Source organism: Phyllostomus discolor, chromosome 2 (genome assembly GCF_004126475.2).
Source record: "Phyllostomus discolor isolate MPI-MPIP mPhyDis1 chromosome 2, mPhyDis1.pri.v3, whole genome shotgun sequence".
NCBI classification, from domain to species: Eukaryota; Metazoa; Chordata; class Mammalia; order Chiroptera; family Phyllostomidae; genus Phyllostomus; species Phyllostomus discolor.
In genome coordinates this window covers 115,769,377-115,795,866 of record NC_040904.2, presented here as the reverse complement: position 1 = coordinate 115,795,866, position 26,490 = coordinate 115,769,377, and the positions used below count along the sequence as shown (strand labels likewise).

The following is a 26,490-nucleotide window of genomic DNA, read 5'->3' as shown; positions in this document are numbered from 1 at the left end:
TCCATGGATAGTATGAGAATTCATAGCAACTTTGAGTAGAAAAAAGTAGGTTTCAACTTTTGGGACAAAAGCAGCTCAGAATGCTACTAACAAACTGGCATATATCAGTCTACCAAATAAAATAAAATGGAAGGAAAAAGGGGCAACATGCTAAGAGATATAACAGTAACAGTGAAAATAAGATTTGTTATGGGTCCATGCCTCAAATGGGCAGAGAGTATGAAAGAAAGTTAACTTACTGCCAGAGATTCCATTTGCTACACAGCAAGCATGGCACAGGAGACAGGAAAGGAAAGAGAGCACAGGGTCAGTGTCTGCATGCACAGAAAGCATGGCCCTCTTCCGCCAGCAGAACCAGCAGCAGTATTAGCATTGCTTGCCCAGACTTGCTAAATGGCTGCAAATGCGGTACCCATTCAACATGCACAGCGGCCCAGTTAAAAATAAGCTCTAGTGAGAAACATTGAAAAATATAATTTGTAATTTTTTAGATTCTCTGGTTAGTTGGTTTAGATTTTGTAAATTTTGGATACCAGAGGTCAAAACTTTTATTGCATGATGATTTTAGTATTTAAATGTGAATAATAATGTGGACATGGAACTGTGAGATCAGCTGAGTCATGTGAATGAACTACAGCTCCAAACAAATTATACCATTGCTAAATGTTAAGGCAGAGCCATATGTTTGGTTTCATATTTACTAAATTATGACTATCCAATTAACATAAAATATAATTAACAACCTAAGTGGCATTTCCTTTAATCAGATTGCCCTCCATGTTAAGAATATTTTTTAGTACTGCTAGATATTGTCATTTCAAAGTGCTAAACATTGTCTGTATACTTCCCAAAGAAGTGTGAGATACAGTAATTTTCTTGCATTATTTATTTATTTTATTTATTTATTTGCCAGTAGACAAAAGTAACATAGAGCTTATAGTTAGTATAGATTAATATAAATTTTGATGGGGTTATGTTCAGCTATGGCTACCATTTTTTGGTGTTGCCATATCATTACCACAGAATTGGTTTAGGGAAGGTTTGGGTATGTGGAAAGAGATAACTATAACCTGACATGATACTAAATAAATCAGTTTGGTCCTTCTTTATTATGGGTCAATATATCTGGTTCGGGATTTTCAAAATATTTGAAGACCTCACTTAGTTTCTTTCCAGTTCTTGACAACAAAAACCTCTTATATTAAAGCTCTTTCCAAAAAATTCTCTGAGTTATCAGTTTAATGTATTGTACTTAATATAAGGTTCGGTGCACTAAAAAATAGAATGATCATATTATTTATTACTGTCTTCAAACAGAGAGCACTACCACTGCCAATTCCTACCACAGCCCCTATCTTCCAAGGGTCTCTTCTTGCTTCACATGTTACATGGGTTTGGCACATTGATGACTGTTGTGTTTATTAAGTAGTTTTATTTTTGGGGCCCTGGCCATGAATATCTTTCAAACTTCGAAAGATAATACCTTTATCTTATGATATAGATTATACAACCTAAAGTGTTTACTATTTTCGGAGGAAACTTTCTGCCTGAAAGTTTTTATAGCCAAATTTTATGTACTTACATACATCATTCCCAAAAGAGTACGGGGCCAGAGTCTTAAGTGTATATATACAGAATTTCCACTATAGAGGCTTTTTAGAAAATGTCAAATTTGATCAAAATGTTTAGTATGCACTTTAGCACATAACTGCTTCTACCATGGAATTTACTTTTAAGAAGTGTGGAATGAAGCAAGGGCTAAGTAAATTACATGGTCTTGCATGAAGAAAATGCTGTTTTCTTCTTTCTTTCTTTCTTTCTTTCTTTCTTTCTTTCTTTCTTTCTTTCTTTCTTTCTTTCTTTACTGTTCTTCAAAGCAAAGTTGTAAAGCAAGAAGATCATCACATCAGGTAAAGTAAATTCTCTGTTCAATAAAGGCAAATACACCTTTTTGACTACTGCTTGGTGCTAAGGAATTTCATCATCAGTGAATTCCTTCCACTCAGTTTTCAGTGCTCTCAAACTGTTTCTTGGGAGGTAGCCACCTTCAGGGATGACACCAGTTTTCAGTGTCCTCCTTTTTTCTTTTTCTAAGTATATTTTATTGATTATGCTATTATAGTTGTCCCAATATTTTCCTCCTTTGCTTTCTTCCTCAGAGTACCCCCCTGTCCTCCAGCAATGCCTGCCTTAGTTCATGGGTTGTACATATAGGTTCTTTGGCTGCCTCATTTCCTATACTGTTCTTAACATCCCTGTGTCTATTTTGTACCTACCATTTATACTTCTTAATTCCTGTACCTTTTCCACCATTCTCCCCCTTCCACCTCCCCACTGATAATCCCCCATGGGACCTCTATTTCTATGATTCTGTTCCTGTTCTAGTTGTTTGCTTAGTTTTTTTTTAGATTAAATTGTCAATAGTGGTGAGTTTGTTGTCATTTTACTGTTCATAGTTTTGATCTTTTTTTTTAAATTAGTCCCTTTAACATTTCATATACTAAGGGCTTGGTGATGATGAACTCCTTTAGCTTCACCTTGTCTGGGAAGCACTTTATCTGCCCTTCAATCCAACCTCTGCTCCACATACAGCTCCACAAAGTGGTGAAGTGGGTTGCCCCACCCTGGCAGATACCTAAGACTCCACCCCTTAAAATGTAACAGGTGCACCAAGTCAAAGCAGCTCCATGAAATACTGTGTATTTCAGTAATACACAGAAATAAACATAGGGAGGCTGCCAAATGGTGGAGAAGAAATATGGCCCAAATGAAAGAATAGATCAAAACTCCAGAAAAAGACTAAGCAAAATGGAAATAGCCAACCTATATTGAATTCTGCACCTATCAGATGCAGCGTCCAAAATACTGGTGATAAGGATGCTCAGAGAATTTGTTGAATATGGCAAATGCATAAGGGAAGAAATGAAGACTGTGTTAAGTGAAATAAAGAAAAATCCACAGGGAACCAGCAGTGAAGGGAAGGAAGGTGGGATTTAAATCAATGTCCTTCTTAAAGTCTTCTTTTTAGGTAAGCTAGTTCAAGCTGCCTTGACATTTATTATCTCAGAATCTTTTTCTAGGCCAGAGACTGAAACCTACTTTTCATTTAGAGCCTCAAAAAGATAGTAAAAATGCCTTTCTAGGGGGACATTTTATGGAAAGTGATAAAAATGTTCCCTACCCTGTGCTAATGTTTTCTTAGATATGTTTTTAAAAAACCTCTTTAGAAGTCTTACTTATAAATGTATGCATGTGATTCAAAGTTCTTGTGAAAATGTGGGAAGGTCACTGTTTTATTTGGTTTAAAGAATTTTCCTGCAAGCCCTGTTGCTGCAGTCCTGCTATGGCTTAATCTATAAATTGGATTTAGAGGAATGTTTTCTCAACATAAGAAAGAAAGATCAAGAAACCAAGATGCTAAGAACTGATTACAGATATGGTAGCTTAAAAGCCCAGAATAATCTAATTCTTATTCATTAACAGTAGCACAGGCATTCTTGTTTCTCTGGATTCTGCTCTGAAATGAGTTCTATGCTTATGACATATGTAAAAAATCTGAGAAGTTTTCAACATGACAGAAGATGAGCCACAGTGTACTGTATCAGCTATTATTTTTATCACATTTCATCTCTGAAAGTCACTAAAACTAAACAGAATAAAATGTAAACAGAATAAAATGTAGGTAATTTAGTCAATTGTTGAAGTCTCTCTACTCAGTAATACATAGCTGCATCTAATCTACCAAGCAAGTATGAACAATATGCACTCACCTGTTGCTAATATCACATGAGTCTGGCACACTGATGATTATTTTATGTTTGATGAGCACTTTTTTGGACCTTGGCCATGAATATTTTTCAAAGCTTTGAAAGATAAATACCTTTAAGCCTATGATACAGATTGCACAGCCTGAGGTATCCATTATTTTCAAGAAAACATTGACTGTAGTATACATTTCCTTAGTCAATATTGGAAAGAGGATTCCTTATATAATAAAGAGTAATTGAGTATACAGAAGGGATGATGTCTAACAGATTACAGTTTAACTGGAGAAATGTCTTGTTCAATTTAACTTGTTTAGTCTGTATAAGAACAGAGGCTGCCAGCTTCTCATTCATCGATTGATTATGTAGGAAAAGAAAATACATAACAGAGCCTTAGTGATCAAGACCCTTATAATTGGAATGGCGGTTTGAATATAAAATGAAATGTAGTAGGGCTAAATGTCAATTATTGTACTTGAGTCCAAAGAGTCATGTGTTTAAGTAGTGCTCAGAAATATCTGTTGAATCCTGAGTGTGTCAGCGAAAATCTCATATGATGAGTGAAGTGGAAACATTTCATGCTCTCCTAGGTCCAGCTCTGCAGAACTAGGAGGTAAACTGTGTTAACTAGTTGTGGGGCTGAGGTTGTCGCCTGGAGAATCTAGAAATGAGTTCTTTACTCTGAGCCACATTTCTGTTAAGTTACATAGTAGTAGTGACTCCAGAATGAACTCCACAGGAGATAGAGAGCTCAAGAGAAACCCAAGTAAATAGAAGTACAGTTTTTAGTTGTGAAGAGATATGTTTCTCCTCTTGATATTCTCAGGCTGAAAAAGTACTGGTAAAGCAGTGTCTACCAATGAGTGTGGCTCCTCTCATGAGACACATGCCTTGTTTCTTGTTCTGTTGAGTGTGTGTGGTGTCTTATTCTAGAAGAATTAGTATTGTGATCACCAACAAGCCTAAATAATTTACTAATCACACCTATTTTTTAAAAAAGCTTTCCCTTAAAATACTTCCTGAGGAGGGTTCAAGATGGTGGCATAGGAGGATGCTGAGCTCCTCCTGAGTACGTATCAAATGCATGTGTATATTTAGAGCAATTCCTCCTGATAGGTAACTAAGGGCCAACTGAACAGCTTCTGCATAAGACGACAAGAGAAAGAGAGTGAAAGAGAGGCCAAGACTGCATAGAGAAGGTTGGGGATCTAGTTTTCTGGGAGCTGAGGGTCTCTCTAGGACTGCAACTCTCTCTTGTTCCTTAGCTAACCTGTAGGGCTGTTGTTGCATTTGCCTAATACTACTCCTGGAGTTACCTAGAGTACAAAAAGGAGAGCACCATAGTATGGATGAATGGGGTCCCTCTAGCTGGATATTGGTCTAGCAGGTACAGCATGGTGCTGCAACGCAGAAAGAGTGTAGAACTAGCAGTACTTGTATGCAGGGCTGGCCAGTGCTGCACGTATACATGGAGCTGCACCATCCAGAGAAAGTTAAGACCTAGTGGTATGCTTCTGTGAGCACATACCTGGCAGCCCCACCCACATCAAAAGGCCAAAGAAGCATACACACATCAGGCTCACCCACCCCAAATTCATAGCAATGACACCCAGGACAACAGGGAGCTACTGCACATATGTGTACACCAGGTTCTTTCTTAGAGAATCCACTACTTCTGGACAGACATGACATGTGCCAATGCAGAATACAATCAGCCCGCCAAAACTATCTAACACATAGTCTTCACAGAAGCCACTTTTTCAAGATTGAGAGAGAAAGTTATTTCACTTGACTTATAGGAACATACATAGAATTTAAACAAAGTAGGGAGACAGAAGAATATGCCCCAATTGCAGGAACACAAAGCCATGGAGGAAAAAATCTAATAAAATGGATTTAAGTAATTTGCCTATAAAAATTTTTAAAAAATGGTCATAAGGATGCTCAAGAAACTTCAGAGTAGGATAGAGGAACTCAGAGAACTTCAAAAAAGAGCTAAAAATATAATAAAGAACCAAGTAGAGAGGAAAAAGAGAATAATTTAAATAAAAATACTTTAGAAGGAATCAACAGCAGATTAATATAGAAGAATGGGTTAGCAACCTATAGACAGAGTAGTAAATATCACCTGACAAGAACAGCAAAATTAAAACAACAGTTTAAAAAATGAAGATGATATTAGTGACCTCTGGAACAATGTCAAATGGTCTAACATTTGCATTATAGGGATTACAGAAGCTGAGGACAGAGAAAAGCGCAGAAAGTATATTTCAAGAAATAATAACTGAAAACTTTCCTAACTTGGGGAAGGAAACAGATGTCCAATAAGCAAAGAGAGTTCCAAACAATGTGAACCCAAAGAGGCCCACACCAAAGCATGTTGTAATTAAAATGGCAAAAGTTAGGGATAAAGAGACAATATTGAGGGAAGCAAGAAGAAAACAAGTGACACTCTCATATAGAAAGGAAACCCATAAGGCTATCAGCTGAGCTTTCAGCAGCAACTTTAAAAGCCAGAAGGGAATAGTAGGACAACTTTAAAGTGCTGAAAGAGACCTACAACCTGGAATAATTTACCCAGCAAGTTTATCATTCAGAATTCAAGGAGAGATAAAAGAGTTTCCAGGGCAAGTAAAAACTAAAGCTGTTCATCAACACTAAATTGGATTTCCAAGAAATATTAAAGGATCTTATTTATGCAGAATATAAGAGGCCATAATGAGAAATAATAAAATATAGGATGGAAAGAAAACACCTCACTGGTAAAGGCAAGTGTATAATAAACACAGTGAATCAAACCACTTAAAAAGCTAATATGAAGGTTAAAAGATGAAGGTAGCAAAATTAACTATATGAAAAAGAGGGATATAGAAAAGAAAATATATATAAAACATGACATCAAAAACAAAGCCTGATGAGGGAGTAAAAATGCAGTGCTTATCAGTTATCAGCTGCAAACAGACTGCTATAGACATAGATGGATGTATATGAACCTCATGGTAGCCACAAACTAAAAACCTACACAGTGAATGCAAAAAAAAATAATAGAAAGAAACCCAAACAAAACACTAAAGAAAACTATGAATTCAAAAGGAAAGAGATCAAAAGAAAAAAGAATAAAGAACAGTAAAATCAACAAAAAACAATGAACAAAATGTCAGTAAGCACATACCTATCAATAATTACTTTAAATGTAACTGGACTAAATGCACCAATCAAAATATATACAATGGCTGAATGAACAAAAACAAATCCCACAAGACACATTTACACTTTCCCTATAAGAGACTCAATTTGCATTGAAAGGCACACAGAAACTGAAAGTGAGAGATGGAAAAAGTTATTCTATGAATATAGAAATGAATAGAAAGCTGAAGTAGCAACACTAATATCCAACTAAATTGACCTTAAAAAATAAAGAATCTACAAGGAGACAAAGAAGACAAAGACATAAATGATAAAGTGGTCAATCCAAGAATAGATTATAACAACTGTATATATCTATGCCCCCAATACAGGAGCACCTAAGTATATAAAGCAAATATTAATGGAAATAAAGATGGAAATTAACAGTAATACATTAATAGCTGGGGACTAATTTAATACCATACTTATTTAAGTGGATAAATCATACAGATATAAATTAATATGGTAATAATAGCCTTAAATATCATAGTAGAGCAGACTGACTTAATAGACATTTAGAGATCATTTCATCCCCAAATTGTGCAATATGTAGTTTTCTCAGGGGCACAAAGAACATTGTCCAGGATAGACCACATTTTAGGCACATACGAGGCAACAAAAGATTCCTCAAAAATTCAGGAAGATTGAAATTATCAAGCATATTTTCCAACCACAATGGCATGAAACTAGAAATTACTAGCCAAAAACTGGAAAAAACACACATACATGGAGGTTATACAACATATACTATACAACGAATGGAGCAAAGAAAAAATGAATAAAAAATAAAAAAACTACCTTGACACAAATGAATATGAAAATACAACCTTCCAAAATTTATGGGATGCAACAAAAGCCTTTGAAGAGAGAATTCCAGTTATAAAGGCCTATCTCCAGAAACAGGAATAATCCTAAATAGACAATATAACTTTATACCTAAAGGGACTAGATAAAGAACAAACAAACAAACCAAAATAAGTGGAAGGAAGGAAATAATAAATATCAGAGGAGCAATAAACAAAATAGAGAATAAATATAGAAAAGATCAATGAAACCAAGAACTGTTTCTTTGAAAGGAAATATAAAATTGACAAACCTCTCATCAGACTCATCAAGAAAAAGACAGAAGGGCCTAAATAAATAAAATCAGAAATGAAAGAGAAAAGATTACAACTGATACCACAGAAATACAAAAGATCATTTAAGAAAACTTTGAACAATTATATGCTAACAAAATGAACAATCTAGAAGAAATGGATAAATTTCTAGAAACAACCTTCCAAGATTAAAGTGGAAAGGAACAGGAAATATGAACAGATCAATAACTAGCAATAAAACTGAATCAGTAATTTAAAAAATCCTCTCCACAAACAAAAGCCCAGGACCAGCCAGTGTCATAGGTGAATTCTACCAAATATTTAAAGAAGGATTAATACCTTCTCTTCTCAAAGTATTCAAGAATATTGAAGAGAAAAAACACTTCCAAACCCATTCTACAAGGCCAGCATTACCCTGATTCCAAAACTAATGAAGACACTACAAAAAAGAGAATGACAGGCTAATGTCATTTATGAACATAGATGGAAAAATTCCTAGCAAAATATGAGCAATCCAAATTAAAAAATATGTTAAAAAGATTAAAGACCAAGTGGTATTTATATCAGGAATGGAAGGATGGTTCAATATCCATGAATTAATGTGATATATCACATCAATAAACACAAGGCTAAAACTCATGTAATAATCTCAATAGAAAAAGACTTTGAGAAAATCAACATTCATTTATAACAAAAACTATTAACAAGTTTATAGAAGGAACTTACCTCAAAATGATAAAGGCTATATATGACAAACCCACAGCTAACACCACAGTCAATGGTGGAGACCTGGAGGCTTTTCCTCCAATATCAAAAGCAAGAGAAGGAAGACCACTCTTACCACTGTTGTTCAATATAGTATTGGATATCCTAGCCACAGAAATAAGATAATAAAAAGAAAAGGCATCCAGATGGGAAGGGAAGTAAAACTGTCACTATTTCCAGATGATATGATGTTATATATACAAAACCCTCAGGAATCCACCAAAAAGAGAATAAATTAATTCAGTAAAGTATTGTAGCAGAATACAAAATACATAGAAATCTGTCACAGTTCTGTATACTAATAATGAACAATCAGAATCAGAAATTAAGAAAATAATTCCATTTAATATTGCATCAAAAAGAAAAACATACCTAGGAATAAACTTAACCAAGGAGGTTAAAGACATCTACCCTAAAAACTATAGGACACTGAACAAAGAAATTGAAGAGGGCACAAGTAATTGGGTGGATATACCAGGCTCAAGGATTGGAGAGATTAATAGAATTGATATGATCACAGTACCTAAAGCAACATACAGAATCAATGCAATCCCTATCAAAATACAAATGGTATTCTTCTCAGAACTACAACAAATAACTCTAAAATTTATAGGGAATCACAAAAGACCATGAACAGCCAACACAATCTTGAGATAGAAAAAGAAAGTTAGAGGCATTATGTTCTCTGATTTTTAACTATAGTACAAAGCTATCATAATCAAAACAGTATATACTGGTATAAAAAGACACACAGATAATAGAACAGAATAGAGAGCCCAGAAATAGGCCCATGCTTATATAGTCAATTGATCTATGAAAAAGGAGACTAGAACACATGATGGAGAAATGACAGTCTCCTCAGTAAGTGTGACTGGGAAAACTAGACTAGATACACGCAAGAAAATGAAACGGACCACTGTCTTTACAACATGTAGAAAAATAAACTCAAAATAGATGAAAAACTTAAATGTAAGACCTAAAGCCATAAAACTCCTAGAAGAAAATATTGGTAGTAAACACTTTAACATCATTCTTAGTGAGGCAGGAGATAGAATAGGAACAAGGAAGTCCTGAGATACTGGAGCTATCATCAGTTAGCATCCTGATTTCTGAGAACTGTCTTGTGAAATCTGGCAAGGAGCCACATTTGTGCACCAGAGCTTCAGTTGTACCTTTGCCTCATTACCCTAAATTAGCATTGTGGTTTCCTCCCCATGTAGGCAATCAAGGAGAATCATGGGACCCAATAAAGCTTGCACACTTTCAGCAGAAGGATTCCATTCTCTGTTCAGAAATGGCCCACTCCTGTATCTTGGGTTTAATAAATCTTGCTTGCTTCATTTCTTTGTTTATCTTTGTTTGTGTAGTCTGTTCAATTCTTTGTTCACAACCAACTGCAACAATCTGGTGAGCAAGCCAGGAGGTCTTCTGTGGAAACACCAGAGCAGTAAGATAATTCTTGACCCGCTTATTGGTTGGAGGATACTTTTGTTCTGTCTCCTTTCCATTCTGTTTTCTGATGCCTTGGGATGCCCTTGGTCTTCGAAGAGAGTTGCCACTTTTGCATAGGCACAGACCAGGAAGTTAAGCCAAAAGGGTGCCTGCTGCTTAAAAGACTCCCATGTAAGGTATTACCTGGTCGTGGATCAGAGAAAAAAGACACTAGGTCCCCCACCACACATAAGACAATGTCTACATAATGAGGCACACTGTAAAACACAACATCATTCCCTTCTCTGTGGCTCTCCACTAAGGACTACTGTAAATCTCAGAAAGGGTTGCCGGGTGCACCTCCCATCTTTGCTCTGTCCTCTTGTACTGTCAGCCTCATTCACAAGACAATCACGTGCCTCCTAAGACTTGCTTCACCTGCTGAATTTTGGACTCTTTATTTGCACCTCTTCCCTATTTGGTTTGTCTCTTTTGCAACCGAAACATTTGCTGCATTTGCTCTAATGCTGTATGTAAGGTAAGGTTGGTGGGCCCTTTCAATTGATACTGCCCTAGAGCAGGTTGAAGTAGGTTTGCAAAAAGCTAGAATGCTCCTGCCCCCTCTGTACTCATGAAGAGCAGAGGAAACTAGTTTGAGTTAATCAATTTCCTCTCTGGTATTTTACAGAGAAGGGCATATGTCTACTCTTTAGATGTTTCAGTCCTGTAGATTTTCAGGACAGGAGAGAACCTGGCCCACATAACTGGAGGATTTATTTTTCTTGTACTCAGGAACAGACTGATAGAGCAGTTTTGTTTTGGTCTCCAGTCTTATTGGGAAATGTTTTAAATGACTGGTATAGTCCCTTTCCTATAACTCCTTGCAAGAGTCCAACTTACCAAGGATCTTCATGACATGTCCAATTTAACTGAAGCCTCTGAATTAGACACCAGGAAAGAGAGTACAATTAGTCCATGGTAACTCTAACTTGTTTTTTGCCAGCTGACACACCCAAGTCTTTGTATCACTAGAGATGTCTGGTAGTGTGCAATGGTGGGATAAATGGGGGACTCCCTGTAACCCACTAAAGAACTCCTTAGGCAAAGGGGATGCTTCTAGGGACCCAGGGAGTTCCACTCTCTTTTTCCCTTCCTCAGGTACACCATGGACAAAATGGGAAATACACCCTCTGTCACCTCAGGATTGCTGCTGGGATAGATTCTTAGAAACTGGGACAAATTTGACTCTGAAAATCTTAAGAAAAAGAGGCCAATTTTCTTTTGCAATATGGCTTGGTTTCAGTATAGGGGAAGATGGGGAAGTTTGGCCTGAAATTGGTAACAATAATTACAATATCATACTCCAGTTACACCTGTTTAGTAGAAGGTTAGGCAAATGGTCAGAGGTTCCTTATGTTCAATGCTTCATGGTACTATATTGCAATCCAGTTCTTTGTTCTGGGGGATGCAGCCCCTCTAGGGGTCAACAATGACATTCTAACATATTTCACTAGAACAAATATTTCAAAAATTTATATGGAACCAGAAAAGGCCCTGCATAGCAACAGCAATCCTGAGAAAGAAGAACAAAGTAGGAGGAATCATGCTACCTAATATTAAAACTGTACTACAAGGTCATAGTAATTACAACAGCCTGGTATTGGCATAAAAACAGACACATAGATCAATGGAACAGAATAGAGGGCCCAGAGATTAACCCACTCCTTTATAGTAAATTAGTATTTGACAGAGGAAGCAAGCACATACAATGGGCTAAAGATAGTTTATTCAATAGATGGTGCTGGGAAGTTGGACAGATATATGCAAAAAATGAAACTGGACCACCTTCTTACACCACACACAAGAATAACTTCAAAATGGACCAAAGACTTAAATGTTAGACCCCAAACCATAAAAATCCTAGAAGAAAACATAGGCAGCAAAATCTCGGACATTGCTTGTAGAAATTTTTTATTGGATAACCACCACCCCCTGCCCCACCAGGCAAGGGAAACAAACAAACAAAAAAAACCCAAATGGGACTTCATCAAATTAAAGAGTTTTTGCACAGCAAAGGAAATCATCAACAAAATAAAAAGACAATGCACAGAATGGGATAAAATATTTGCTGCTACAGCTAATAATAGGTTAATATTCAAAATTTATAATGTACTTACAAAACTCAACACCAGAAAAAACAAAGATCACAATTTAAAAAATGGGCAAAAGAGCTGAAGAGACCCTTCTCCAAAGAGGACATACAGATGGCCAATAGGCATATAAAAAGATGCTCAATGTCACTAATCAGAGAAATGCAAATTAAAACCACAATGAGATACCATCTCACACCTGTTGGAATGGTTGTCATCAATAAATCAACAAACAACAAGTGCTGGCGAGGATGTGGAGAAAGGGGAGCACTTTTGCAATGTTGGTGAGAATGCAGACTGGTGCAGCCACTGTGGAGAGCAGTGTAGAGATACCTCAAAAAATTAAAAATGGATTTGCCTTTTGACCTTGTGATCCCACTTCTGGGAATATATCTGAAGGAACACAAGACACTAATTCGGAAGAACATAAGCACCCCTATGTTCATTGCAGTGTTATTTACAATCACCAAGATATGGAAGCAGGCCAAGTGTCCACCAATAGGTGAGTGGCTAAGACAACTATGGGACATTTATACAATGGAGTTCTACTCAGCTGTAAAAAAGAAAATTTTACCCTTTGCAACAGTATGGATGGATCTGGAAAACATTATATTAAGTGAAATAAGCCAGTCTGAGACAGAAAAATATCATAATAACTTCACTCATATGTGGACTCTAATGAACAAACTTAACTAAGAAGCAAAACAGAGAGTCATAGATGGAGAACAGATGACAGCTAGTTTTGGGGTAGTTAGAGGGTGGTGGGGTTGAGCAAAAATTAACAAGGACTCATGGAAATGGACAACAGTGTGGTGATTGCTAGGGGGTGGGGCATATAAAGGGACTAAATGGTAATGAGCAAAAAATACAATAAAGATTAAATTAAAAAAAAATAAAGCTTTAGGATGTCCCAGCTGAGATGTTTAGAATTATGCTAGCCAATGAAAGTTAATTAGAAAATGGCATCCCAGAAAAATTTTTACAAAAAGTAGACCCCCTAGTCTGTGACTCTGGAGTTCCTGGAAAAGCCTACACTGCCCAATCAGCTCAAATTTGCTTAAAGCGTTGGACAGCCTACCCCATAGGAACCAGTATCCTATCAAATGGAAGGCCCTAGGACAGGGGTGTCAAATTCATTTTCACAGGCTGTGAGGGGGGGTTCGGGGGGAGGTGCACATCAGCCTTGTGGTTGCCTTCAAAGGGCCAAAATAATTTTAGGACTGTATAAATGTAACTACTCCTTAACTGTTAAGGAGTTGAAATTACATTCAGCCCTTTGAAGGCAACCATGAGGCTGATGTGGCCCCCGGTGAAAATGAGTTTGGCACCCCTGCCCTAGGGTTTCTATAGCCTATCATGGAGAAATCTGCAATATGTGGGATGCTAATATCCTGTCAATCCCTCTGCAATACTCCAATTGTCCCCGTTATTAAACCGACAGGGAAGTACAGACTGGTCCAGGATTGAAGTCTAGTTAATGAGGCTGTTGTCCCCTACAACCCCTTGTAGCCAGCCCTTACACCATACTCACTCAAGTACTGGACTACAGTTCAGTGGTATACAGTTTTAGGGTTAAAAAACAGTCTTCTTTTGTATCATTGTCCACCCAGATTTCTAATACTTGTTTGCATTTGAGTGGACGGACTCCAAAACAATGACCCATCAGCAATACACCTGGATGGTACTACTGCAAGGATTTAGAGATGGCCCTCATCTGTTTGTCAGAGCATCAGAAAAAGATCTACAGGAATTATAATTACAAGAGGGAGCCATTTTATACTATGTAGGTGAATATCCTAGTCTGCATCTCCTTGGAGAAAGCTTTAGATTGTAACACTATCCAAACTCTGAACTTCCTTGGACACTGGGGATATTGATTCTCTAAGAAAAAGGCCCACATTACTAGCTAAAAATAAACTAGGATATATTCTAACCCCAGGATCTGGACAACTGTCAGAAGAAAGAATAAAAGCAATCACTTAGCTAATACCACCCACTAGCAAATAACAACTCTGCTCTTTCTTAGAAATGGCTAGATTTTGCAGAATTTTGATTCCAAGCTTTGGACTAATTGCAAAGCCTTCATATGAAGCCACTAAGGGACCAGACACTGAAACAATTATATAGGGGAAGGAACATCATCAAGCTTTTAAAAAAATCAGCAGGCCCCAGTTGAGGCCCGAGCCCTAGGCATCCCTGATTTAAACAAGCCTTTCCCTTCATACAGAGCAGAGAAGCAGGGAATAGCCTTAAGGGGTCTTAGTCCAATGACTAGAAAATGAACCTCAACTGTTTGTATATTTCTCCAAAAAGCTAGACAATGTTGCAACTGGGCAGCTTCCATGACTATGAGCAGTTGCAGCCACAGCCATATTAACCAAGGAAGCTGCTAAGTTCACTGTGGGCAGAAGTTAGAGGTCTTATATCCACATCAGGTATAAGGAGTATTAGAAATGAAAAGGTATGTCTGGCTCACAGGAAATAGACTGATCAGATATCAAACCATTCTCCTGGACAATCCTGAAGTAACTATAAAAACCTGCAATACCTTAAATTCAGCCTCCTTAATGCCTACAGAATCATCTCCAGACTTGATTTATTCTTGCTTAGAGGTTATTATCTTACCTATTCCAGCAGCACTGACTTGCTAGACCAACCCTCAGATAACCCTGATGAAGAGTGGTTCACTGATGGAGGCCCCTTTGTACAGAATGGGCAGTGAAAGGCAGGGTATGCAGTAGTTTACATGACACCATTGAGATACAACCCCTTCCATCCACCCTTGACCTCAGCCCAAAAGGCTAAAATTATGGTCCTTACCCAAGCTCTCATTCTAGGACAAGGAAAAAGGATTAATATCTATAGATTCCAAATATGCCTTCCTTGTTCCTGCATGCTCATGCTGCCAGATGGAGAGAAAGGGGGGTCCTTACTGTGAGGAATCCCTCCATTAAACATGAGCCGGAAATCCTATATCTACTAAAAGTAGTTAAGCTCCTTGAGCAAGTGGCAGTAATGCATTGCAAAGGTCACCAGGAAGATATGTCCCCTATCTCCAAGAGAAACAGACGGGCAGATTTCAGAGAAAGGGGCTTGGATAGACCCATGAAAGACCTTGGATATATATTGGCCAAAAACTCTTCTTTCCCTTGGCCTCCCAGTGGAAATTCTTAAAGGCTTTGCATGACTCCTTCTACACAGGAAGAAATGCTACAACAATGGTTCATAAATTATTCATAGGTGCCTATAACAACCCAGGCTAAAAGTCATCGCTCACCCACTGTGGAGCCCATTCAGTAAGAGGGGCCTAATTGGGAAGAAGACTGGCAGATTGATTTTACCAAAATGCCTGCTTGTAGAAGATATAAATGCTTATTAGTCCTGATAAATAGGTTCACTGAATGGATTGAGGCTTTTCTGACAAGGATGAAGAAAGCCAAAGAAGTAGCAAAAGCTCTCCTAAAGGAAAGAATACCCTGATTTGGTCTCCTATGCTCCTTACAATGTGATAACAGGCCATCCTTTACATCTAAGGTCATTCAGTCAATCTCTGAGGTGCTAGGCATAAAATATTACCTCCACTCAGCTTGGAGACCTCAGTCCTCTGGGAAGGTAGAGCAGGCAAATCAGACCTTGAAAAAAGCATTGGCAAAGCTCTGTCAGGAAACTTCTGAGAACTGGGTTAAATAACTATAGCACTCATGAGAATCAGGGGCTCCTCTAATGCAAGTACTAGACTCAGTCCATTTGAGATGCTATATGGTAGTCCTTTCTTAACTCTAGATCTGATATATGATACCTATCAAGCAGTTAAGTATATAATAAACTTAAGAGAGCTAAAAAGTACTACAGGAGTATGGAAATAAGGTATTACCTGCTCCCAAGGAAGAATTCCAGGCCACTGTATCTCTGGGGGATTGGGTACTCCTCAAAACTTGGAAAGAGGGATGAACTTAGCCCTAAATGAAAGGGACCCTATCAGGTTGTCCTAAGTACCCCTGAGGCTGTGAAGCTGTTAGGGATAGATAGTTAGGTCCATGTTTCAAGAGTAAAACCAGCCCTTATTGACTCAGATCTTCCCCTGGACCAGCAGAAGAATCCAGACTCCACCTACCCCTATGAATGCTAAGAAGACCTCAAACTCCTGTTCAAGAACATGACACCTTAAAGACAAGTAATAGTTAAGTTTCAATATGAAACCTCTTTGCTCATTTAATATTATTAACAATCTGAACTTTTGGTATTCCCTTTTGGGTCAGTAACTCTTGATTACTTACTGACCCAGGAGGGTGGGGTTTCTGCTACAAATATAACAAACTATTACAGCAAGCAGCATGGCTACAATAATCATATACCAGGAACCCTGAAACTATCTGGGATACTATTAAGGGACATATTCCCTCAGTAACTTGGTTTCTACCTCTGTTAGGACTTAATATAATCATCATCTTAATTCTAATCTTTGACTCATGCATCTTCAAATTTGTATCTTCTAGTCTTGAACAGTTCCACATCAAGATGATGATGTTCCAGGATTTTCAACCAATCCCTTAAGGAACTGATGCTGATACTTTCCAGCACACAGCATCCATACCTGTCTCAGGGATTCCTCTTCAACCTCTAGACAAAATAGGGTGAGAATTTTGTGGTTCTCAGCAGGCAGGTCTATTGTCCCTTATAGAATATCGATCATCCTCCCTCAGCAACCACAAAAAGGAATTTTTGAGAACTATGTCTCTCAGGGGGAAGTTGAGGCAGGAGATAGAAGAAGAATGAGAAAGTCCTGAGATACTGCAGCTGTCATCAGTCAGCATCCTGATTTCAGAGAATCACCTTGTGACACCTGGCAAAGAGCCATGCTTGTGCGCCACAGCTTTAGTTGCACCTTTGCCTGATTATTCTAAATTAACATTGTAATTTCCTACTCATGTGGACAATCAAGGAGAATTAGGGGATTCAATAAAGCCTGTACCCTTTAGGCAGAAGGGGGCCATTCTCTGGTCAGCAATGGCTTGCTCCCCTATCTTGGGCTTAATAAACCTCACTTGCTTTGCTTCTTTGTTTATCTTTGCTGGTGTAGCCCATTTAATTCTTTGTTTGTGACCAACAAAACTTGGACCCTGTCTCCATCTGCAACATTAGTAATCTCCTTTTGTGTATGCTCCCTTGAGCAAAAGAAACAAATAAATAAACAAATGTTTATTAAACAAAAAAGCTTCTGCACAGCAAAGGTGACCATCAACAAAGTGAAGGCACAACTTACTGAATGGGAGAATTTATTTGTAAATGAGATATCCATTAAATAATTCATATCCAAGACATGAGGGAATTACACAATTCAAAACAAAGAAATAATTTGATCAAAGAATGGGTTGAAGGCTGAGAGACATTTCTGCAAAGATGACATACAGATGTTCAACAGACATGAAAAGATGTTCAACATCAAAAATCATCAGGGAATGCAGATCAAAACCACAATGAGATATCACCTCACACCTCTCAGAATGGCTATTAACAATACATCTACAAACAAAAAGTGGTGGTAAGGATATGAAGAAAAGGGAACCCTTGTACACTCTTGGTGGGATTGCAAATTACTGCAGTCTCTATGGAAGACAGTATGAAATTTCCTCAAAAGGTTAAGCATAGAATGACCACATGACCCAGCAATTCCGCTCCTTGGTATTTATCTTCAGAAACCCAATATACTAATTTGAAAAGATATATGCATCTCCATGTTCATTTCAGCATTATCTATAATAGCCAAAACACAGAAGTAACCTAAGTGTCCACTAAAAGATTAATGAATAAAGAGTGGTAAATATATACAATGGAATACTACTGGGCCCTAAAAGAATGAAATCTTATCATTTGTGACAACATGGATGGACCAAGAGGGTACTATGCTAAGTGAAATAAGTCAGACAAAGACAAATACCACAGGATTTCACTTGTGTGTGAAATCTAAAAACCTAACTAAAGGAACAACAAAAAAAGAGAAACTCATAGATACGGAGAATGAACTGATGGTTTCAAGATAGGAAAGAGGTTGGGAAGATGGGTAAATAAGGGGAAGGGATAAAGAAATGCAAATTGTCAGTTACAGAAATAGTCATGAGGATGTAAAGTACAGTTTAGGGAATACAGTCAATAATATTGTAATAATTATGTATGGTGATAGGTGGGTACTAAACTTATCATGGGGAAGCACCTACTAAGTTATAAGCACCTATAAGTGTCTAACCACAATGCTGTATACCTGAGTCTAGTATGATAGTGAATGTCAACAATAATTGAAAAAATAATAAAAAATTAAAAATCAAAAAACTTGCCCTGGCTGGGGAGCTCAGTTGGTTAGAGCATTGCTCCTACATGCCAAGGTTGTAGGTTTGATCTGTGGTCAGGGCACATACAAGAATCAACCAATGAATGCACAGAGGGATGGAACAACAAATCAATGTTCTCTCTCTCTCTCTCTCTCTCTCTCTCTCTCTCTCTGTCTCTGTCTCTCTCCCTCTCTCTCCTTCCTCTCTGTCTCTAAAACCAATCAATAAATTTTCAAAAATCCCCCTAAAACAAAATATGTGAGGAATTCATACAACCTGGTAACAACCCCCCCCCCCAATTCAATCAAGAAATGGACATAAAACATGAAGAGACATGTCTCCAAAGATAATGGCCATCTATTTTCCTTTATTTGACTTCACTTTCTTGTTTTGGGGGCTTAGGTAAAAAGGGTCAATAGACATATAAAAAGATGCTCAATATCACTAATCATCAGGGAAATGGAGATCAAAACCATAGCAAAATAAGCCAGGTGGTAAGGGACAAATACCATATGATCTCACCTTTAACTGGAACATAATCAACAAAAGAAAAAAGCAAACAAAATATAATCAGAGTCACTGAAATTAAGAACAATCTAACAATAGCTAGAGGGGAGGGGGAGGGCACAGTGGGGAGAAGGGTTTTTAGGAACTACTATAAAGGACACATGGACAAAACCAAGGGGGAGGGTGGAAACAAGGGAGGGAGGTGGGTTTGGAGGGGCTGGGGGGGAGGGGTGGGGAGAAAATACAGACAACTGTAATTGAACAACAATAAAATAATTTAAATTTAAAAACAATCACAGCGACATATCATCTCACATGTCAGAATGGCTATCATAAATAAATCAACAAAGTGTTGGGGAGGATGGGGAAAAAGGGGAACCCTATGAAATGTTGTTTGGACTGCAAATTGGTATAGTACTTATAAAAAACAATATGAAGGTCCCTCTCAAAACTAGAAATAGTACTACCATATAACCCAGCAGTTCTACTTCTGGGCACTTATCTAAAGAAAATGAATAAACTTATTTGAAAAATTAGATGCACTCCATGTTCACTGCAGCATTATTTACAGCAGCCAAGCTATGGAAGGTGTTCACTGATAAATGAGTGGGTAAAAAAGACATGATATATACATATATACACACACACATATATATAGACTGGAACAATTTTTAAAGTATATTTTATTGGTTATGATATTACAGTTTTCCCAATTTTCCCCCCTTTCCCGCTTCCACTCTGCACCCTTCAACCCTCCAGCATTCCCCCACCCTTAGTTCATGTACATGGGTCGTACATGTAAGTTCTTTGAGTTCTCTGTTTCCTATACCATTTTTTACCTTTCCCTGTCTATTTAATGCCTACCAATTATGCTTCTTCTTCCCTGTTCCTTTTCCCCTATTTCTCCCTACCCCCTCCCCACTAAAAACCCTCCATGTGATGTCCATTTCTCTGGTTCTGTTCCTGTTCTGGCTGTTTAGTTTTTGTTTTCATTGTTTTTCTTTCTTTTATTTTTTTTGGTTCATTTGTTGATAGTTGTGAGTTTGTTGTCATTTTACTGTTCATATTTTAGATCTTCATTTTCTTAGATAAGTCCCCTTACCATTTCATATAATAATGGCTTGGTGATGATGAACACCTTTAACTTGACCTTATCTGGGAAGTGCTTTATCTGCCCTTCCATTCTAGAGGATAGCTTTGCTGGATAGAGTAATCTTGGATGTGGGCCCTTGCCTTTCATGATTACAAGTACTTCTATCCAGCCTCTTCTTGCCTGTAAGGTTTGTTTTGAGAAATCAGCTGATAGCCTTATGGGCACTCCTTTGTAGGTAACTGTCTCCTTTTCTCTTGCTGTTTTTAAGATTTTCTTCTTATGTGTGATCTTGGGTAACTTAATGATGATGTGCCTTGGTGTGTTGCTCTTTGGGATCAACTTCTTTGGGACTCTCTGGGATTCCTGGACTTCCTGGAAGTCTATTTCCTTCACCAGATTGGGGAAGTTTTCCTTCATTATTTGTTGAAATAAGTTTTCAATTTCTTGCTGCTGTTCTTCTCCTTCTGCCATCCCTATAATTCGGGTATTGGAATGTTTCAAGTTGTCCCAGAGGTTCCTAAGTCTCTCTTCACTTTTAAAAATTCTTGTTTCTTCATTCTGTTCCAGTTGGAAGTTTATTTCTTCCTTTTGTTCTAAATTACTGTTTTGAGTCCTGGTTTCCTTCCTGTCACTGTTGGTTCCCTGAATATTTTTGCTTTATTTCTTTTTGGATATCTTTCATTTTTTGACCAAGCTCAATCAGTTCTGAGCATTTTGATTACCAGGACTTTAAATTCTCCATCAGATGGGTTGACTATATCCTCATTGCTTAGCTCCCTTTCTGAAACTTTGCTTTGTTCTTTCACTTTGGCGCTATTTCTTTGTTTGGAGCCCCTGTTAAGTTGTAAGGGGGTAGGGCCTTAGGTATTTACCTGAGGGGGGCAACCCTCTTTGCTGTGCCACAGGCCCTGCTTGTGGGGGAGGGGCCAGAGAGGGAACAATGCACTTCCCCTGCTCATCTCCAGCCCACTTTCCAATGAACTCTTGTGTGAGACTGGGAGTTTCTCCCACTACTGTAGTCCACAGCCAGCTCTGAGTCTCAGTTTCTCCTTAAGTCAGACCCTCCTGTGCAGCCTGCTGCCTTACTGTGGTTTCTCTCCATTTGCCCACCGTCTTGCTAGTCTGGTTGTTTTGTTTGACTGCTTTTTTAATTCCTTGCTTGTCAGAGTTCCATGCAGTTTGATTTTTTGGCATTTCTTGTTGTTATCCTCCATTTGGTTGTACAAGGAAGCTAAGGGATTCCACCTACGCTTCCATCTTGGCCAGAACTCCCGAGGAACAATTCTCATCAATAAAAAGGAATGACAAATATCACATGATTTTAACACATGATTTTACTTATATGTGGCATTAAAAAAATCAAAACAAATAAACAAACAAAACAAGCAAAAAACTGTCATAGAAACAAAGACCAAACTGATGGTTGCCAGGGCAGGGGTGGGGGTGGAGTGATGCATGACAATGGTGAAGAGGTATATAATCAATAACAGCATGATAACTTGCATGGTGACAGAAGATTCTAGACTTAGTCTTCTAAGTGGGTGAGCACGTCATAAGATATATAAATGTTGAATCACTATGCTGTATACCTGAAACTAATATAATACTTTTTGGAAACTATAATTAAAAGACTTTCCAAGTATTAGAAACACTCTTTAAAGACACTTTTTTAGAAACACCATTCTGTACACATGTTGAAAATTTCCTAACACCCCCCCAAGTGAGCATGGATAGCAGGCAGACACTTGAGTCTCACATACATTAGAGGTGTTTCTCAGAGAGACAAAAGGTAACACTCTCTCAATGGGTGATAATAGGTGGTATTCTTCTTGGCACAGCTGTCTCTAGCTTTCACTTCCCTGTTTTGAACCTTAGGTACAGAGGCACATTTTTCTATTATAAGGGAAATAACAGCCCAAGGCTCTTGTCTTCAGAGTTAGGAACTCAAATTGTAGTAGAAACTGTGGAGAGCAGACCACAGCAATCAGCTCAAATCCATTGCTACCACTAGGAAGGCAGGCCCAGCGTTCCTAGCTCTTCCTTTTCAGAGACACCAGATACATTGTGTATGTGTAAACAGTTTTAATTTTTAAACATTAGGTCAATTAAAAAACATTGTGCAAATATAATAATAAAACACGTCTGTGAAATGGTTACAGCTTGCAGGCCACCAATGTAAATTCTTTTCATTAATTTAATGTTTACAATTTCTTATTAAAAATAGAAGAGAAATCAAAAAGCAAATATTCAACACCCAGACAAAATCTGTATTCTCTTCCACAAACAATTCTAAAGCAATCTCTCACTTATGTCATCTGTTAGGAATAAATAAAAATTAGCTTCTGGCAAAGTCCACAGCAGAGTGGGTAGGGATTGGGTTAGGAAGACTCTGTATGCTTGCTAGTGTGCTGTCACCATTTCTGGCAGGCTGATAGCTCTAACTATTTGAGAATATACTTTGCTGGGTTTAGTAAGGTAGGTACTAACCCTTTCATAAAGTATGCATTTCTCTGCAATAGGATACATATGTGCAATAATTATTGGCATGTTTACTTTGTGATTTACATCCAGATTACAGAAAGTCTTTAAGTTATAACTTCACTTCCTATTCCATTTCACTTGTCCCCATGCAAAGGTTTCTCAGAATAGTTGGCAGATCAAATAATTCCAGAAGATGGAGAAACTGACTACAAGAGAAAAATTGGAATCACTTGAGAGTAAGCAATGATCTGAGGTCAAACATTAGTCAGATTTTGTTTTGGGTTAGAAGCCAAATGGTAGCTCTATAAAGCAAAATAGTATCTCTGCCAATTCTGGTCAAAAGATCATTTTTTAAATGGAATGATGCCATAATTTATTCTCAAGGCACACCTTTAGTATGTAAAGACTTACCCCAATTTGCTCTATAGTCAATTTCAGCCTTGTGTGAGTGTTACTGAGATGGGGACTAAGTCTTCCTAATTTTTACACACCACACTATGCCTAGCCATACTTCAAGTTCAGCAATTGTTCAGTTAAGAAGGTGGAATTAGAGAGTGAATGCCTTAAGCTGCATACTCTATGGCCAAACTACTTCCAGGGTCTACTAATAAGAACAGATAATTTAATCAAGTATTCAGGTGGTCTAAACAAACCACCCAGTCTTGACTGACTTACTAGAAAAGCCAACCTCTCTCTTTAGGTGGGGTATAGTTTGCCTTTCAGACCAACTCCAGACCTCAGAATTATCACATACAAAGGACTGAAAACATCTGCTTCAGGATATTTGTTCACTGTGAGAGTTCTCTGGTCACCAGTGTGTCCATGAGCCACTCAGGGATATTCTGGAGCAATGAGCTTATACTAACAATGAGATGAAAGCCTGCTTGGTTTTGCAAAAAAACATTGGAAACAGCAGACTCAGCACTTAATCTTTTGTTGATCTTTTCCTAATAAGCACCACTCTTATCATTCCTGGGTGTTTTATGCAGATTCCTAAAACCATATTAGACATTTAGACATGGGATAAAAATTATTCCCTAGCTTTTTCCTGTGTATGTTCTGCCTCCAAAACTAAGTTAGAGAAAATATAGACAAAGGGAAATAAAATGGACTTTATAGTCAGCCTTTCAGCTACAGTTCTCTTGTCTTCAAAATTGGAGAAAACCTTTAAAGGCTTGTAAAAGGTCAAATGAGATTATATATGCACAGTGCTTGAAAAATATTAGTTATTCTTTCCACTTTTGTATTCTCAAACTTTTATAATAATGCTAACAGAGTTGTCATATACAACTCTGTTAAATGAATAAATAAGCTCTAAAAAGAAGAAAACAGAGGGACTAAGGACTTCTGATCAAAATGGTGGATATAGGTAAACACTGTGCTCACCTCCTCCCATGACCACATTAAAATAACTACTAAATTATAGAACAACCATGGCTGAGAACCGCCTTAATTTCTATAACTGAGGTATAAAGAAGGAGCCATGTTGAAACTGGGAGGAGGGGTGCAACAAACAGGTCCTACACCCATGGGTGGTGGTTAAGATCATGAGGAATATCTTGGCTGCAGAGGCCCCACTAAAAAGAGAGAGGCCCAACCCCACATGAAGCCTCTCAGCCCTGGGCTCCAGACCCAGAAAGAGGAGTCTGTATAGCATGTGGATGTGAAAGCCAGCAAGGGTCCCATCTGAGTGAGATGGAGGGCTGTCTGAAGACTGAGGTGCTTCTCTTGAGGCACCCATGCAGATTTACTCACAAACTTGCTTGCTATGAGCTTTTAGCACAGGGGAAGCAGCTCAAAAAGTGTCGGGAACCTACAGGAAGGAACTAAATTGACTAACTTCAGGGTGATGACTAGAAGGGCAGAGGTCAAGGCAGCTTTCCTTGGAGTCAGAATTGCTAGCAGGTGCCACTGCTTTTTGTTGCATTCTCTCCCCACCCAGCCAGCTGGTCACAGGACGCTGTCAAATCTGAGATTTCCATCAATGTGGCTAATGCCATTAATCTGCCCCACCCAACCTGTGCACCTGGCACAAAGCTCTTTCAGGCACTTTTCCACATAAGTGGCCTACTTTGGCACATACTGTGGACTTTCCCAAAATCTGTCAAACATCCACAAACCCCAAACAAACAGTGGCAGCTGTGGCATGCTCTGTACCTCTAGCTATGTGGTCCTAAGCCTGGCACAAGTGGTGACTGGTCATAACTTGCATTGTGACTCCCATCAGGTGGCCCTAAGTATGGCATAAGTAGAAGCTAGCCTTGGTTTGAACATAGGTTCAATTAAATGATCACAAGACTTGCATGAGTGTTGGCTGGCCTTAGCACACATTGTGGTGCTGATCAAAGGTCCCAAAGTCCATATTAAATTTTGGGTTCCAGCCAAGATGGAGGCAGACGTAGAAACACTTCACTTCTTTGCACAACCAAAAGAAGAATAACAACCAATTTAAACCAATAAGCAACCAGAAGTGCCAGAAAATCAAACTGCATGGTCCTCTGAAAACTAAGAAGTTAAAGAAACATTCATCCAGACTGGTAGGAGGGGTGGAGACAGAGATGAGCAGCCAAGCAGAGAGGGCACATGGCAAGGTGGCAGACCACATGGGCGAGGCAGTGCTAGCTGAATAGGAAACTAAAGATTCAAAACTAACTCTAAAATACTGCGGGGGTTGAGATGGTGGGAGGAAATCCCAGTCTCACAGGAGAGTGGGATTTTCATTGAAAAGTGGGGCTAGAGTGAGACAAGTGACTGGAATTGTTCCCTTTCCGACCCCTCCCCCATAGACAGCACCACAACACAGCAAAGAGGGTTGCCTTACCCTAGCGAATACCTAAAGTTCCACCCCATTACAACATAACAGTTGTGCCAAGACAAAGAAATATGGCCCAAATGAAAGAACAGATCAAAACTCCAGAAAAAGAGCTAAGTGATGAAGAGATAGCCAATCTATCTGATGCAGAGTTCAAAACACTGGTAATCAGGATCCTCACAGAAATGGCTGAGTATGGTTGTAAAATAGAGGAAAAAGTAAAAGCTCTGAAAAGTGAAACAAAGGAAAATGCACAGGGAACCAACAGTGAAAGGAAGGAAACTGGGACTCAAATCAACAATTTGGACCAGAAGGAAGAAATAAACAGTCAACAGTTCACCAGACTGTGAATCAGTCTGGTTCACAGTCAACCAGAACAGAATGAAGAAACAAGAATTAAAAAAAAAAATGAGGAAAGACTTAGGAACCTCCAGGACACCTTTAAATGTTCCAACATCTGAATCATAGGGGTGCCAGAGGGAGAAAAGGAAGAGCAAGAAATTGAAAACTTATTTCAACAAATAATGAAGGAAAACTTCCCCAATTTGGCAAAGAAAACAGACTTCCAGGAAGTTCAGGATGCCCAGGGAGTCCCAAAGAAGTTGGAATTAAGAAAGCACACACCAAGGCACATCATCATTAAGTTACCCAAAATTAAAGATAAGGAGAGAATCTTAAAAGTGGCAAGGGGAAAGGAAAGAGTTATCTACAAAAGAGTGTCCATAAGACGATCAACTGATTTCTAAAAAACAACCTATAGGCAAGAAGGGGCTGGAAAGAAGTATTTTGAAGTCATGAAAGTCAAGGACCTGCATCCAAGATTACTCTACCCAGCAAAGCTATCATTTAGAATGGATGGGCAGACAAATTACTTCCCA

The 26,490-nt window shown here is 38.2% G+C and overlaps 1 protein-coding gene across 8 annotated transcripts in view; it reads right to left on the bottom strand.

Moving 5' to 3' along the window:
• Positions 1 to 26,490, bottom strand: part of FRY (FRY microtubule binding protein) — a 406,572-nt gene that overhangs the window by 20,205 nt on the left and 359,877 nt on the right. For 4 of the 8 annotated variants that reach the window (XM_036018382.1, XM_036018381.1, XM_036018383.1 and 1 more), the window contains one exon: positions 240 to 257. The exons of 3 other annotated variants lie outside the window; for them this stretch is intronic. In XM_036018382.1, coding sequence (XP_035874275.1) covers positions 240 to 257 — 18 coding nt within the window. Of the gene's footprint in view, positions 1 to 239; positions 258 to 21,938; positions 22,281 to 26,490 lie in introns of those variants that run through there. One more of the 8 variants, XM_036018387.1, reaches the window with a different exon arrangement.